At 37.1% G+C, this 17,007-nt stretch overlaps 1 protein-coding gene across 1 annotated transcript; it reads right to left on the bottom strand.

The window, feature by feature from the left end:
* On the bottom strand, nucleotides 1-1,839 carry LOC105059811 (patatin-like protein 6). Its single transcript, XM_010943260.4, has 3 exons — nucleotides 761-1,839; nucleotides 525-587; nucleotides 1-407 (listed from the first exon to the last, which is right to left on the bottom strand). The coding sequence occupies exons 1-3, from the start codon at nucleotides 1,688-1,690 to the stop codon at nucleotides 135-137; spliced, it is 1,266 nt and encodes a 421-aa protein (XP_010941562.1). The 5' UTR covers nucleotides 1,691-1,839; the 3' UTR covers nucleotides 1-134.
* Between the last annotated feature and the right edge of the window lie 15,168 nt (nucleotides 1,840-17,007).

The following is a 17,007-nucleotide window of genomic DNA, read 5'->3' as shown; positions in this document are numbered from 1 at the left end:
TACAACCGTAAAGACTTGAACCCCTTTTTATCAAGCTCTCTCCTTCTTACATCCCGACCGGCCATCGGCTCCGCGGGCACACCGATCAACCAAAAAAAAAACTTTCAAAGCGAAATATGTAACACTTGGCAGCATCAGGGAGACGCAGAATACATCGTGGAGACGGTGGTCGAGCAGGACGCCCCTGGCGTCATCGTCGGATTGATCAGGACCGTCGGCACTTTGCTGCTCGTCCTCCAATCGTGCTGCCTGATGAGCTCCTCCGTCACCCACTCCAGCTTGTCGCCGTTGGTTCGCTCCGTCAATTTCCGCCCTCCAAACAGCACCGGCTCCACGTTCCTCGCCGCCAGCGTCTCCTCCGCAGGTTCCACTCCGTCCACCGCTGGTCCCCAGCTGTCACCATTTCCCTGAAATACCTCTCAAAATTTAGCTCTCTTTGTTCCCAAAATGCCCTCCATTGTAGGGCTATTCTGGTAATTTGGATACACTGGGAATAAAGCCGGGAGAATTTTTCCGAATAATACCTGAACGCGGATGTAGTTCGTTGTCCTATTCTTCCCGAACGCCATGGCCATCGCTTCAGCCACCTGATAAATTATAAACCAAAATAATTCAGAAAAATTATTTCTAAGATCAAAATTTCGACGGTTGAGATCTATGCACTAAAAGGAGACTGCGACGCTGGTTAGAGTTCATATCAAGGGTAGTTTCGTCATTTGACAAAACTACCGACAGGAAAGGAGGCGGGATTCGTACGTACCACGTCGGCCTGGCGCCCCATCCCTGCGAGACGGACGAGGTTTGCCGCCGATGGCGGTGCTGGCGTTCTTCCGGCGGGCTCCGGCTCCCCGGCATCCTGCGCGAGCACCAGGAGGTCCTGTGCACCGGTGGCGAAGGGGAACTCCAGCTTGTTGTTCAGGATGTGCGTGCCGACAGCCTCCGTGGGGTTCCTCATCGCCAGCACCCCGCCGACGGCTCGGACCCTCGAATGGCCGTCCAAGGACCGCGTCCCCACCGCCGCCGCTCCCGGCGCCGCGCTTGTGGCGTCGCACACCTGCCGCATCAGGAAATCGTAGCCGTTTGTTTCCACCGCGTCCGCCCGCGGGAAGACGAATGGCGCCCCTGAAACCGGGTCGTAGCACGGGATCACCACCGGCTTCACGGTGTCCCGCGGCGTCGCGTCACCGAAGATCCGCCGGAAGAACACCCCTCCGCCGCCGCCAAATCGCTGGAAAATTTTGCGGAGGAACCCCTGCTCGTTGGATGTGGCGAGCCGGGAGCGATTCCTTGGGAGAAGGCAGTGGGCCTCGTCGGCAGAGAAGACCGGGCTTCGGCCGTTTGGGCCCGGGACGAAAAGCATAGCGACGAGGACCCCACCGGCGCCGGATCGGGTGGCCAGGTCGAAGAAGTCTGCGATTCGAGAGGTGGGGTCGCCGGAGAGCTTGCGAAGAAAGGCCTTGATGCGGGAGAGGAGGCCATCGGAGGCGGAACCGCCTCCGTCAATGGAGAGGATGCGGACACTTTCAGCGGCGGAGGCATTGGGAAGCGTCGCCGGCGGGCTTTCGGCGGCGAGAAAGGGGTTGGGTTCGTCGGAGCCGAAGCGGAACTTGTTCTCGAGAATGGAGAAGACCTCGTGGCTCAGCTTGTCCAGGTCGAGGCTCGGCTCCATCCAGGCCACCGCTGACTCCATTCGAGCCGAACTGGAACCCTAGCGGTGGGAGAGAGAGACGGGGGAGAAGACGGAGCCCTGGATTTCGCTTTTATAGCAGGAAGCAATAGCGCAAGTTAGCGCGGTCATCACGGCGCATATTAGTTACCGCTCGTGTTCCCGGCGATCAATCGGCAGCTGCCATCCCCCGCCTCTTTCTCCGAAGAATGTAGCGGGACTATTTACCCTTTTTTTTTTCAAATTAATTTTAAGATTTTATATATAAATAATAAAATTTAAAATATAATCCATGCTTTTAATAAATATAACTCAGACGACTCATCTAATAAGTTAGGGTTATTCATTAATAATATAATTCAGACGACTCATCTAATAAGTTAGGGTTATTCATTTAATTTCCTTGAAATCCCAAAGCACCCCAAATTTATTGGCCTTCCCCCCCTGCAGAACAACCATCCAACTAAATCATCGATTCTCCTCGAGCAAAGTTTCTTTTACCATCTCTTAGCCTATGTGGCTGCAACTAGCATACCATCACCAAGATTGCTAACTGTTGATCAAGTAAAATATAAGAATAGATCATCCAAAAACACCAACAGGTATACACTATTCTATTGGTAACTTAACTTTGGAAGCTTAATGATATTTACATGGTACCATGGAAAGAAGACAATACCCATGTGCCTTTCTACCACAGTAGACTCTTTTATTAATAGCATGAATGACAAATGGAACAGAACAACAATTAAGTATCTTGACTATCAAGTTGCGTTTGATAGGTGGCAAACTATTCAGATCTTTGGTAATTTAAAGTGGATTCACTGAACTGCTATATTTAATATGCTTTTTGGATAGTAATTTAAATTATCTTGACAATCTACATTACCTTTCACAAGACAATATAGATAGTTTTCGGGAAGAATGGCTATTCAGATTATCATTTTTTTGATAATATTGTAATAAAAATTCAAAACAAAATTACCTCAAAAAAATCATACGAAATCTACGTCCAACCCTCCCCACCCCTCTCCCTCAGTGCCACCCACGGCTCCTCTATATGTGGCCCCCATCTGTAACTCCTCCACCCCCCTCTGCGCCTCCATCCCCTCTGCCTGTCTCCGACTCCTCTGAGCACGCTCGCACCTTCCCTCCCCCCCACCCCGACGACATGCGGCTCCTCTACAAGTGTCCGTCCCCTCCCCCTATGCTTGTGGTTTCTCACACCCTCCAGCCCACCACTTCTCCATGCCATCACCACACCCACACCACTCCAGCCGCTTTTCATTAAGGAGATAGAAGAGTACTGGAATAAAATTATTAAGAATATTTTAGGAATTTGATTTTATATTGCCGACAATCTGATTGTCATATCTGATTCTCAGTAATTTTATTGTAAAATTATCTGCTTATACCAAATACAGTAATCAACATTTTGACAATTTAATGATTGCAATCTATCTTGAAGGTAGTCCATATTATCTTCCAAGATTGTCTGGTGATGCACCAAATGCAACCTCAAGTATTTTTGATTTTGCGGTCGGCTTCGGATTTGATTTCAAGTTCAATTTTGGTTTCATTTTTGGATCAGGTTCAAATCAAAAAATTCATGAAAATTGAAACTAAATTTGAAACTGAATGGTTTTTAATTTTTAAAATCATCACTGTAACCATGTCCATTTAATTTTGATTCAACCTTCTGTCCCTACTTCAAAGTATACAATCTATATTTAATAAATAATTTTGCATCACCAATAGGTTTTTTTAGAATATTTAATTTTACAATCAAAAGAGGACTTTTTATGTATAGATGGCAATCAAATTGGATCGGAATACATATAGGCTACATTGGATATAAGATAGATAAAAAAAATTTGCCAAGTCGATCATATCTGATTTATTAAACAGATCAAAAATTTAAAATTAAATTTAATTATTTTATTAAATAGGTAATCCAATCTGACCTCCAATGATTAAGGTTGGAAATAAGCCAGGTTGACTAAGGCCATTCCCCAACATGAGCTTAGCTCATTTTTTTTCTATCAAACCTCCAACTAAGCTTAGGCCCAAAAATTTTAAAAAATAAAGGCTCAAGCCTGACTTGCGCTCGAGCTCGAGCTCGTTTGAAACTCGATTAGGCTACCCAATTGGACCGAGGTTCTTGAAATGATCGAGAAAGAGATATATTTCCCATATTCTTCGGCAAGGGACCTCACATTGGACCCAGGTGACATCGCTACAAGTGTCGATGTCCATGGAATAGAATAGAGATTCTGCAAATTCCTAAAGCTCACCTGCACATAGTATTGCCCATGAGATTCAATTGAATCAAAAACCATGACTTCGATTATGGTTATAATTTATACTATGAGATGGGAAAAGCAACACCAGTGCCCCATAAGGGAAATTAAAGGCACAACATGGATTATGGCATGACCAAACAGGATATAATGGTTGTTAAAACGATTTCTGTGAGGTGATACTGCTTATCAAGTATCTGTTTCAGTATTAAATCTTCCTCTATCTTTCATATTTTGTGCAGATGACATACTATACATTCTTGGAATGCTCTTCTTTTTTTTTTTTTTTTCTTTGTCCACTTTGTTTGAATAATTGCTCCTGGCGCTTTTGTGTAAACTGTTAGAACTTTTTTCTTTTCTCGTTTTCCTTTCGGATTAATTGGCGAATCACCATCAATCCGTTGTTGTTTGTTTCCTTACTTTTGAACTATTTTTTCTGATGAGTTCTAACTTTCTCCTATCACATGGTTGTTCCAGGACCTTTCTTTAGTAGGAGATGCATGAATAGTCATTTTTTTGAATCTATTTTTCCTTGCATCTGGTCGACTTTGGCCATTAGCGGCGAGGAACTGCTGCTATATTTCCACAAACTTTTTAAGGGTCATTCTGCCTGACCTATTTAATAAAAATCAAGGACCTTCAGGTCAATGTAGCTGGCAAATCATTGTCAGGTTAGGAATGGGTCACTATAGGTTTTTGCTAAAGGGCAAAAGGTCTGTTCTTTGTTGAGGAATCCTGAGCATCAACGGCAGTTACTTAATATTTGCTATAACAATCGGAGGAAGCTTCTGCCGGAAGGGTGACACGAATGATATTGCAAGGTTAGTAAAGATGAGAGGTGTTTCGATCAGAGAGAATGGAGATTTTTTTTAAACCTCTCAACTCAAATCTCATAAAAGAAAACTAAAAAAAGATAGAAGAATTGCGAAATAAGGATTTAGATCTCCTTTCTTTCATTGGTTATATATCTATCCTATAAACTGAGGTGTATAGTCTTTATTTATAATAGCGAGGTCTGCTTTTGCATAATTCGAGTTGGATTCTTCTTTCTTGTTTCTTCTACAAGGATGTCCATCAATTCAAGTTAGAATCCTAATTCGAATAAAGCTAGTCACTAAAAAATAAAATAATATCAATAATTATAAAAAAAATATTAAAATTTTATAGGAGATAGAACTCGACTTCTACATTAACTTTGCCTCCTGTCACTCTATTTAATTCTTCAAGAATTAGAAGATAACATCCGATCAAAATTTTTTCTGAAAAAAAAGATTTTGGTTTGACTAGCCCAATTCAAGGTCGAAATGGTAAAATTTTGATCTAATTCAACTCCCTCGAAAACTGACCCAAAATTGTAGATCTTAAAAAGATATCTTTTTTTGTTAAAAAAAGATTATCTCGATCGGATATTGTATGATCAAATTATGATCTCCTAAAATTTATATGCGATTTGACTTTCTTCTATAGTGGATATTGCTCCTTGACCCTATCCAACCTTGCTTATAGTAGCCAAAGTGATTTACATTGAGTCTTTATAGTGGTCAAGATGATTCATATCGAGTTCTTGTAGTAGTCAAAGTGATCTGGATCGAATTTAATGATTTTTTGGAATATTCATAGTGACCAACATTATTTACATCTACTATGATGATCTTTTTGGCTATCATAGTATTCAAAGTGATCCACATCAAGTTTGATGATCATCCTGAACACTCATAGTAGCCAAATGATCTATATCAAACTTGATGATCCTCCTATATCAGAGCTCTTACTGTTTAAAGGATTTAGCTCTCACTAGATCAAAATTGAAGATGAAAAAATACCTACTTCTTTGCCTTACAGTTGAACCGTTTGAATTTGCTCAAAGATAATTTTTGACCTTGGTTTTCTTTGCTGATGGTAGATCCTCACCTCCAAATATGAAAGACGGCTTCATTATAGGAGTTACTAATACTTGTCTTGAAGGCATTACCAATCGAAGTATTATCTCAATGAGTTGGAGAATCTTTTCTCTAGTTGTATAAGACATTCCTTCATCCCATCATCTATTAAGGTATAATTAGTTGGGATACTCATCTTTGTCCTTCAATATACTTCAAGCATGGATAGTTCTTCTCTCATGTGTTTGTATTTATTACATATCTGGATCATGCACTAAAGCTCCCATGGATGTGGAAGATTGAGGCTCTAATATCAATTTACTCCCATAGATGCAGAAAAACTTGGTTTTAATACCAACTTGATTCAATAAAAGAGAAAAAAAATTTTCTTCAACCTACCCAACTTGAATCTCGTAAAAGAAAACTATAAAAAAATGGAAGAATTATGATATTATAGCTAAAGTCCTCTTTTCTTTCATTGATTATCTACCTTATAAACTGAGGAATATAGTCCTATTTATAATAGCGAAATCCACCCTTATATAATTTAAATTAGATTTTTCTTTCTAGTTTCTAGAAGGACATCCGTCCTTATATAATTCAGGTCAAATTTCTCTTCCTAGTTCGAATAAGACTAGGTCTCTAAAAAGAACATGAATAATATAAATAATCATGAAAAATATCAAAATTTTATAAGAGGTAGATCTTGATTTCTATATCAACGTTGCCTTCTATTGTTTTGCTTCACTCTTCAAGGATTGAATGATGACATCCAATCAAAATCTTTCCTGAAAGGCAAAGCTTCAATTTAACCAGGTTGTTTTGAGACCCAAACAATGAAATTTCATTCCAAGTCAACCCCTGTCCAAAATTGTAAATCTAAAAAGAATTCAATTTTGAAATAGAAAATCATCTCAATTGGGCATCATATAATCAAGTTATGACCTTCTTAAGTTTGATGTGCAATTCAACTTTATGATATGGTGAATCTTGCTCTTTGACTCTGTCCAATCCTATTCATAGTAGTCAAAGTGATCTACATCGAGTTTACATAGTGATTAAAGTGATTTACATCAAGTCTAATGCTTCTTCTGAATATCTTAATGGCCAAAATGATCTACATTGAGTCTAGTGACTCTTCTAAATATTCGTAGTGACTAAAATGATCTATATTGAATATGATGATTCTTTTGAATACTTCTAATAGCTAAAGTGATCTATACTGAGTCTGATGATCCTCTTAAATCAAGAAGTATTATCGTTCATAGTAATTATACGGTTTAACACAGAAGCATTCACATCCAACCTTCAATAGTATTTTAAGAAGTTATATGCATAGTTGCGAGAATTGTTCTTGATTGCCCAAATATTTCATGATGGATCATTTGCATTTTCTGATTGCATGATCTTTGTATTAGTTATTCCTGATCAGCTTAGATATTTGCGAGTTAGATTCTTCTATTGTAGAATGAGCTTTCTAATACCGAGTAGGATTCAAAAATTAATCAAATCAAAGGGAGGATGTCAAAAACAAACAAGCCAATTATTGGAGTCTGTCATATATATATATATATATATATATATATATATATATATATATATATATATATATATATATATATATATATATATATATATATATATATATATGCTATTAGACTTTTTACATCCTTCAATCAGTGTCATGTATTCTATGATTTTGCATAAGGTTGTTCTAAAAGGATTCAAGTATTTTCTCTTGATTTAGTGGTTGGTGAGGTCATAGAACACTAAGCAAATGTGCTGATGGAGAAATCCTGGCCAAAATCTAGGTGAGAGTAGAATTTGAACCTAGATTCTCTATACATTCCTATAGACTTTACCAACTGAACTAGTTGCCACCCTTTAAATGATATAGATGTTAATATGATTTTAGATGATCATATGATTTTAGGAATCACATGACAACCTATAATATTATCTTTTGCTAGCATGACTCTGTATATTTCTCTTTGTTAGTATGATTCTATATCAATTGATATTATTTTTCTTGTATGGAGTCCATATACTTGTATATATACCCTCTAAGATATACCGTATGTGATTGAAAAAGAGATAATAAAGTCTGCTTTCTCTCTTATTTTCTTCTCTTCTTCTATAAATATTTTAATATAATATTAGAGCCACCAATCATCTAATATGAAGCCATCATCTCTTCCGTATTTATTGCGGCCATCGTTGCCGTATCTACAAGCCTTGAAAATCTTCGTTGTCAATCCATCAATCTTTATTTTTCTATAGATCCTCTATTTCTACATAAATCTATAAATTCTTCATTTTTTAGTAGATTAATATCCAAGACCCCTTATTCTTTGATGGATTCGTATCTCCTCTCCAACTTTTCTTCTCAGCTTCAGATCTTTGATCATCTCTCTTTAGGTATTTTTCAGTCTTTGGCTTCTTTATCATCTAGTTTGAGATTTTTTTCTTCTCTTTAGGTATTTTCTGTCTTTAACTCTATCGCCATCTAATTTGAGGCATTTTTCTTCTCTTTGGATATCTTTCTTTCTTTGGCTCTTCCGTTGTTTAATTTAAGATATTTTTTTTCTTTAGATATTTTTATATTGTCTAGTTTGAGGTATTTTCTTTCTCTTCTATTACATTTTTGTTTGTGAGGTTCATCGACCTTCAGTTGTTTTTTCTTTGAGCACTGGCCTTCTCTTTTGTGGTTTTTTTTTTTTTTTTTGCGAGGATCATCGGTCTTTGGTTGTCTTTTTTTTGAGTATCATCCTTCTCTTCTATGGTGCTTTATCTATAACGATCATCAGCCTTCAACTGCCTTCTCTTTGAGTGCCAACCTTTACTACGACTACCACCTTCTATATTTTCTCATAATCATGTTATCTAAATCAGTCATATCAACAAATACATCAGTTCATCATGCTAGTTTTTGAATGCATTTGTGATCCAATTTTAATGGTAAAGTTGGCATCCATACTACCACCTTGAGTTTGAGGGAAAGTATTAACATGATTTTAGATGATCACATGATTTTAGAAACCATATGACAACCTATAATATTTTTTTTATTATGTATTATCCTATAATATTGTCCTATATTAGCATGATTCTATGCAATTTTTTTTTGTTAGCATAATTCTATATCAGCTGATATTATTTTTCTTGTATGGAGTCGTCTACTAGTATATATACCCTCTGAGATGTACCATATGTAATTGAAATGGAGATAGTCCTATCTCTCTCTCTCTCTCTCTCATTTTTTTTCTTCTCTTTTGCAAATATTTTAACAATAGATGTTAATTTCCACTATTGAATCTATCTCCCTAATATGAATTCAGAATAAAGCACAATAAGATGGTTGCAACAATTCGTAGGAAATATGGACTCTTGATTTGCTGTATTGACTTTACACCTGAAAGCAAACAAGAATTGTTGTCTTGATTATAATTGGTGATGTATTATCACGATGTAAACATTATTTCTATGAGTCACCTTCAAGAATCAACCATACAACAAACTTACAGGGAATTAGGAAAAGGATTCTGGTATTTCTTTTATGCTTTTACTACCAAAACACAGTGGAATTCTCCTCAACATAAAAGATAACATAACATTTGAACAAGTAATGAAAGTTCCAATAGGAAAAACTTCCACCTAAGAGCATAATTACAAGAAAATATTTCACCCATATCACAAACTGAATCTTATTAGATTTGATATTTCCTATGCTATATCCAAATTTAAGATGGATTCTACAGCTCACATGGTTAGATGGCAAGCTACACCCAATTGTTGATTAAACACTAAACTGGGTAGACTCATGAAAAGATTCATCCATCTTGTTCAAATCAATGGTTAACCCTTTACTAGCAGTAGTCTTTTGCATCTTCTCTTTATAAGCCAATATAGGAGGAAGCAGCTCTCCCACCCTCTTCATCCCTCTCATCAACCTCTTCTCTTTTGTTTCTCTTGAGTCACCTTCCTTCCCTCCAACTGGTGCTTTTACAAGGTCCCTGGGGCCCTTTTCACTTAGCAGTTTGAAATCCTCTGGTTCAAATATAGGCTGCCATGTAGTGGTTTTATTCACTAATTGCTTCCCTGAATTCTGATTCTTCATCTGATCTAGCAGCTGTATACGGTAGGCTTCTCGATCAACTAAGTCACAGAAAGCTTGAATATCTGGTGACATGCTTGATCCACCTTCATTGCTCTCTTTCTTCTCCATCTCTTATTTCATTTACACCTACTATAACTAAGGAAAAGTATTAGCTTATAAGGAGGACAAAAGCATAATAATTTCATGTTCAAGCTTTAAACAGAATAATTCATTAAATTTGTAGTCTTATTCGATGTCATTCTAGAAACATAACTGATTATGATCATATCAATTCTTTTTTTTTCATATTTGCTACCCTCCAGACTTGTATGTGAACTATGTAATGAATTGTCTATAATAGATTTAGGTGTCACATCTCCTCTCTACTAGCTTCTATAATTTTTCTTTTTGCTAGGTCTAATGTCATGAAGTGTTTATGACTCATTAAATCAAAATTTTTAACCAAAGATTAGCAATCAACTTGCTTGCATGAAATAGAAAACAATCAAATGTTTTCAAGAAAAGCAGTGATGAAGAGTTGTTTTCTCACCATGTTATCAATCAGCTCTGCATGCAATCTCGGCATCCCGTCACAGTCTTCTGTCCATAACAACCGATTGGTCTCTGATCATCGAAACACCGACAACTTGCTAGCAGATGGCACTCTCTAGTTCTGAAGCCTTGTGATTTTCTTCTCACAGGATAAATAGGATTGGAAGCTCATGTGCTGCCTGCTCTAGTACTGTCTTGGCTTTTGCTCTACAACTCTTTAAATTGACCCATCTGCTAACAGTTTGTTCAATTTATTGCTTGTGTGAAGTTACTGAGAAGTCAGCTGAGAGAATAGGTCAGCCGCCAGACAACTGATCTACCTCTTGCTTTTGTCCAAGAGTTTTAAGGGGTCAAAATCTCTAGCCTCTACTATTAATGGACAAAAATGCCATCAACTTTGCTTCAATGGCAAATATGTCCAATTGTCATCAGAGATGGTAGAAAAAATTGGACAGGTTTAGGACTGGCAAGATTTGTAACCATACTAGGGTCTGGATTTAATTTTTGCTTTCTCAAATTATTTTGAATGTTCATGCATAAATGCTAAATTTCAGCTTGTTCTCCTGCACAGGAATAGAAGCAAGGATCGATGAGTGCGATCCTCATGTGATTATTAGTTGTTTAGGTAAATTTTTGAGGATATTGACTAGCATTTTTAGCCTACGCTTCCCTCTTCTTGAAGAAAGCACTGAAATTGACAAGGTTGTATTTATTCAGAAATGATGCGAAATGATGAACATAAAAATGTAGATGCCATCACTAATCATACATGTTCGCAAGGGCATTATCTTACAGTAGTACAAATGTCAAAAAAAACAAAAATAAAAATAAAAAAATAGAATCACTAAGGTTAGCTCAACTTGAGGTGATACATGATAATTTAGTATTGTATAGGAGGTCTTCCATTTGACTTAAGCGCTTCATTAAGAGATAATCATGTGTATGTGACTACTCATGTCACCAATCAAACAGGGACTATACTGTAGGACTACATTTCTGCTGGTCCCTCCCATGCTTATGGATTTTATGTACTCTAACTCTCATGAATGCATTGACACAAGGAACGAAAATTATACCCATTTTACCAAGAAAAAAAAGGTTTAATGAAATAATTTCTGAAGCAAAATTAAAACAAAATACTAAAACCTTGAGCATGTAACCAAAGTAATGCTATAAGTTTATACTATGGTAACCAAAAAAAGAAAGAAAAGAAAAGAAAAAGAGCTGGATGCTATATGGCATGATGGGATTAGTGTAATTTCATAGGGTGGGTGTGATAAACAATGAAATTGTAGCATGAAGAACCAAACCACCCATCAAACAAGGTAATAAAGCTTTTTTGGTATGAGGATTGGGTCTCGAAGCATTTTTCATTTGGTTTTGGATCTTGTTGAGATCCATCCAGACATGAACATATCCTACATGATCTATACCTGCAAATTTCTGCTATATACAATATTTGAATCAATCTTTTAAAAAAAAAAAAAAAAATAGAGAGAGAGAGAGAGGGGCTATCTATCTGACCTAGGTCAATTTTGAGTTTGATCTGGAACTAAAATCAATGAATAGTACCAGTGAAGGTTGCAAGTAAGCATGAAAGTAGGTCAAATAGATATCCAACAAAAGTTGATCTCAACTAGTTCAAATTCATGCCCAAAATTTATGCCTTATTGGATGCTGACCTCATAAAGAAAATCCAAACCCTAATTAGGCTGAAAATGAATCATAAATATTTAAATTAAAGCAGATTGGAACGCTGCCTAGATACCACAAGAATATGATCTCTTAAAGTTTTTAATCAGCCTTGATCTAATAAGGAAAGTGACTTGATCTAGGGCATGCCAAGTTAATGTGTCAAATTTAGGCCTAAGTTGTGGCAAAGGCTAATTCAAGTCCCCATCTGTCTAGTCCTGGGAGCAAGACTTGCCTACACCTTGATTGGAACACTACCTAGATACCACAAGAATATGATTTCTTAAAGTTTTTAATCAAGCTTGATCTAATAAGGAAAGTGGCTCGATCTAGGGCATACCAAGTTAATGTGCCTAAATTGTGGCGAAGGCTAATTCAAGTCCCATCTATCTAGTCCTAGGAACAAGTCTTACCCTCACCTGGATTTTAATTGAATTCCCTCTTTTTTTCCTTTTTCTTTGGTGGGGGGTGGGGTGATCACATTTGCCTCAATCCATGCGTAAAATCATTCTTGAAATAATTTACGATGTCGATCCTAGCGTAGTCTCAGTTTAGAATTGAACCCAATTTGTGCTAAACCTGCAGAGAGCAGTTAGATTGAGATGGTAACATTGCTATCTGGTTGAGTGAGGAGGCTAATATTGTGAATTCAAGGTGTTGCCTGTCACATATCCTTTTGACACCAGCAAGCGTGTTGAGTAGAGGCAATGAAAACGTGGTGGGAATTGGTCAGCAAACACCTCCAGACTTGACTTACTGGGAGTCAATAATAGACCACATTGAACAGTTAGCCAGCCCGAATCCCTTTGTAGCATTATGAACAGTTCTCTCCTACAGAAGAATAGTAAGAATTTCTATCATCATTTCCACAGAAATGGCTGTCAATTGAAGCTCTATTGGCTCCTTTGATTCAACATGCCGTTTCCAAACTCCTTGCACAAAGATTATTTCTGACTCTAATTCACCATCCACAACAATTTCTACAATTACTTGAGTAGTCACTAAATAACGATTATTGGGGAAGTGAAAGGGTGGGTACAGGTCATTTCAGCTAATCCATCCCCCCCGCTAAAAGAAATAAAATAAAAAGAATAATTATGCTTTAGAACAAGGATTTGGATCGTCTCTTTCGTGCAAAAGAATGATTGATTTTCTATTGCAACGCCATCCACCAGATCGCACCATGCCCAACTTTCAAAGCATTCCGATCTCTTTCTTCCATCTGCTTGTACAACTCTCAAAGCAGCATTGCACGATCTAATGGCTGATGTCATGAAAGAAGGGGAATCACTGTTTGGCACGAATATCCAACCTGAACCCTCGAAGAAATAATTATGTTTGATAGGAAACATGGCGAGCTAGGAAGTGATCAAAGGAGTTATGTTATTTATTAATGTGAGAAATTTGAAGATGTGTAAGGCTGCCCTTTCAGTTTAAACATCTCTCCAAAATGGTTAGGTTGTTCGGATCAGCAACTAGTGTTAATGGTTCACCTCTTGCCGGTACATGGGTAACGATCCAATTTATATAGGCATGTAAGTTGAGCAAAATAGCATTGGACTCGTCCACCTCTACTCGAGTTCAACCATCATCCCAGTATAATATCAACATGGGGTTATCTGCACGCATGACTATCATATCCTGGTGATATCTTTCTGCTTCAGAGGAGATACCACAAGTGACCTAGAACAAATGCAACTGGGAGTCCATAAACGGTAGCACCAATGTCCTGTAATTAAAGTATAATATCCTTATCGGGGACCTGAAGCTTTTTAGCTTCTTCAATCTTAGCCATATACCAAGACATGGTCCCAGCCTTCTCAGTCCCTCCGCTGTTAGATATGACTTTAAATTATCTGAAGGAATCCATTGTTGCAGAACCATTCCAACTCTTTTGGGTATCCATAGCAGCAAGAATACTACCATCACCACTCATCAGTGATGACATATTAAAGGTGATAGCAACTAACTTGAAACCATAGTTCACAAGATCATCATTTGGAAATAACTTGGCTGAAGAGGAGGGATCCAAAATTCAAGGGGAAAAAAGGTTGGAGGATTCACCAAAAGTTTAAATGGACGTTCAGGAAAAAAAAAAAAAACAGAGAGACTAAAACAACACACGACATCATTAATATGTAATCCATGAATATTTAATGAATGAGAGACAAGTAGTACAGTACAACTCATAAACTCAAAAATATTGATCAACTCATGAACAATTGAATTTTCAGGAATATCGCATAAAATTCTTCAGTCAACGAAAACATGGTACATAACACGAGTTATTCAACAATTCAAATAGTGCCATCACACTTCTTATGCATTTTCCAATCAACCAAAAAAAATTAAAAATTGTTCCTTTGTCTCCATGATGACAGGTCATTTGTGGAATCAGAATGAATGCAAGTTGGTGGTGCTGACCAGGATGTTGACAACTAAATTAACAATTAAAACCTTACCTGCATTCTCCATTACATCCCTGCAGTTGTCTGCATCTTTGTCGATGATTTGGTTCTCTGGAGCGTAGAAGTTGAGAAGGAGAAAATATGTGAATTTGTTTATTTGGACAACTCATAACCAGACAACCTAGAGGTCTAGGTCTACATGAGGCAGCAAGTGAATGGGAATTAATAATTCAGCTGTTGTTGAAGTAGCCAACACATGAACAGTCATTCCAAAGCTCAGAATCAAAGCCTTGGTAGACACTGGGTTGCAGCTTACATTTGGTTGACTGGAAAAGTCGATCTGCTCGAGCCTTAAGTAATAGTAAAAAGATGAATCACAAAGGAAAGCTTTTCAGTGGAACCACGTAACAGGGAAACTTCATGCTTTGACTCACTCATGCGAAAAGTTGATTGAGATGAAGACTATGATCTGATTAAACTACATATCATACTAGTGGAAATCCTGGCATGTACTTAGCTTGCTTGGGGAACTGACTCAGCATCATTTGTTCTGATGAGAAAAACAAATATATTGAATGGATGACAAACCACTCCTGTAACAAAATTGATCATATCTGGTTTGGTGCTTCAAACACTCCATTTCGAAGGTTAAGTTCAGTCTCAAAGGCTCAATCAGCAACGACGGGAACCATCTGACCATCTAGGCCATGTTGTGCCTGACATATCTCCAGCTGTAACATCTGCAAGCAATGTACTAATCCTAGAACAGCAAGCAACTTTGGGCTCATCTGGTTCCTACAGAGAAAATTCTTTCTTTGGATTTTTTTTTTTTTTTGGTGAGAAGTTGAGTTCTAAAAATATAAAGCCTGAAAATTGTTTTAGTCATATTCAGTTGATCATAAAAAAGTAACACATTCTGAAGTACCTTGTACTTGGTTAAGCATATACCGAAGAAAGTATATAAAGTATTTATTATATCCTCGCTGAAGAAAAAGATCTTATCCCATTCTATTTATAGCTTTAAGGGCGCTTGTGAAAATAAAAAGTTCATAATTTTCTTTAAATGGGAAAGCCAAAAACCCATGTCTTATAGGGTTTTTTCTTTTTCCATGAAACATGTGAAGTTTATTCCTATAAGAATGCCACTTTTCAATTTTTTCCCTTTGAAAACTCTAATTAAACAAGAGGGATTTCTTGATTTTTTTCATCGACCACACTTCCCCGTCCTATTCCCGTCAACCAAATAAGTCCATAAGGAGAAGATTACATCCACTTAATGGCCCTATTACTTTCATCAGCCCATGGATTTGATAACTTAAATGGCCAAAATAAAGCTTACATAAAGCATTAAGACCTCACCTAAAACCGTGATGCATATGAAATGACATATAGATGAATGTGATTCCTTCATCTAGTTAATAATAAGATTTTTGTTGCTCCTTTTGTTTTCAAACAAAACGGGACATCACATACTTACATTTTTCCCACCTTATACTAGTTATAATTCAGGTGCAAACGCACATTCTAGGGTTTGGAAACAGAGTTATTTAACTAAAATTTATATTTTCAAACATTTACAATTAAATAGCTATTATTTTTACAAAAAATGGTTATTGCTAACAAAGGATCATGTGTTTGCCATCTAATCAAGCAAACATAAATTTTTCAAAATTAGAGTTTGGACAGGGTGAAGAGATAACAAAATTGCTGCACAAGAAGATTGTCACAAGCGACTATCTAGCCAATGACAATTCAACCATTGTGCCATCGGGCATTTGAGACCTTCCAACCGGATGAATGCCCCAGCACTTAAACTGGTGCCTACTTGAGCACCTTGCCATCCAGGCATCGGCTTATTGAAAATATTATATTTTTTTATTAATTCTCTGTCTAAGTCAATAAGTATTATTTGACAGAGAAATTAAGTCCATTTGTAAAATATTCCCTTAAATACTAATTATTGACTAAACATAATGCATTTATAAGAATCTTTAAATACTTGATAGAAAAATTATGACGAAAATTAGAATAATTAATTGGAAAACAATCTTATCATTTATCAATATAATATTTCTTATATATTCTTTGTGTGACTATATATGACAGTTACCAATGTTATTTGTTTTGAAATATTTTCAACCTAAACCTTTAAAAGAGACCGGTGCCTCTCGAGCCATTTAAACAATTTGACGACCTAGGACCATCCATACATATTGACACCGTGGCAACAGACCGCAAGTCTGTCTGCTTTTAAAAACTATCTCAGCAGCATCCAAGAATAATTCATATTCACTCAGGATCTGTGTGTAGATACTCTTATTCCCTGAATGTTTAAATCTATCCTCTTGGTACCAAAGCAAACACAACACACAGTCCAAGTCTCCAAAATGCCCAATGAAATAAATTTGAGACA

This window comes from Elaeis guineensis, chromosome 10, assembly GCF_000442705.2.
Source record: "Elaeis guineensis isolate ETL-2024a chromosome 10, EG11, whole genome shotgun sequence".
NCBI lineage: Eukaryota > Viridiplantae > Streptophyta > Magnoliopsida > Arecales > Arecaceae > Elaeis > Elaeis guineensis.
Note: the sequence above shows the minus strand (reverse complement) of the source record. Positions and strands in the feature narration are given on the sequence as shown.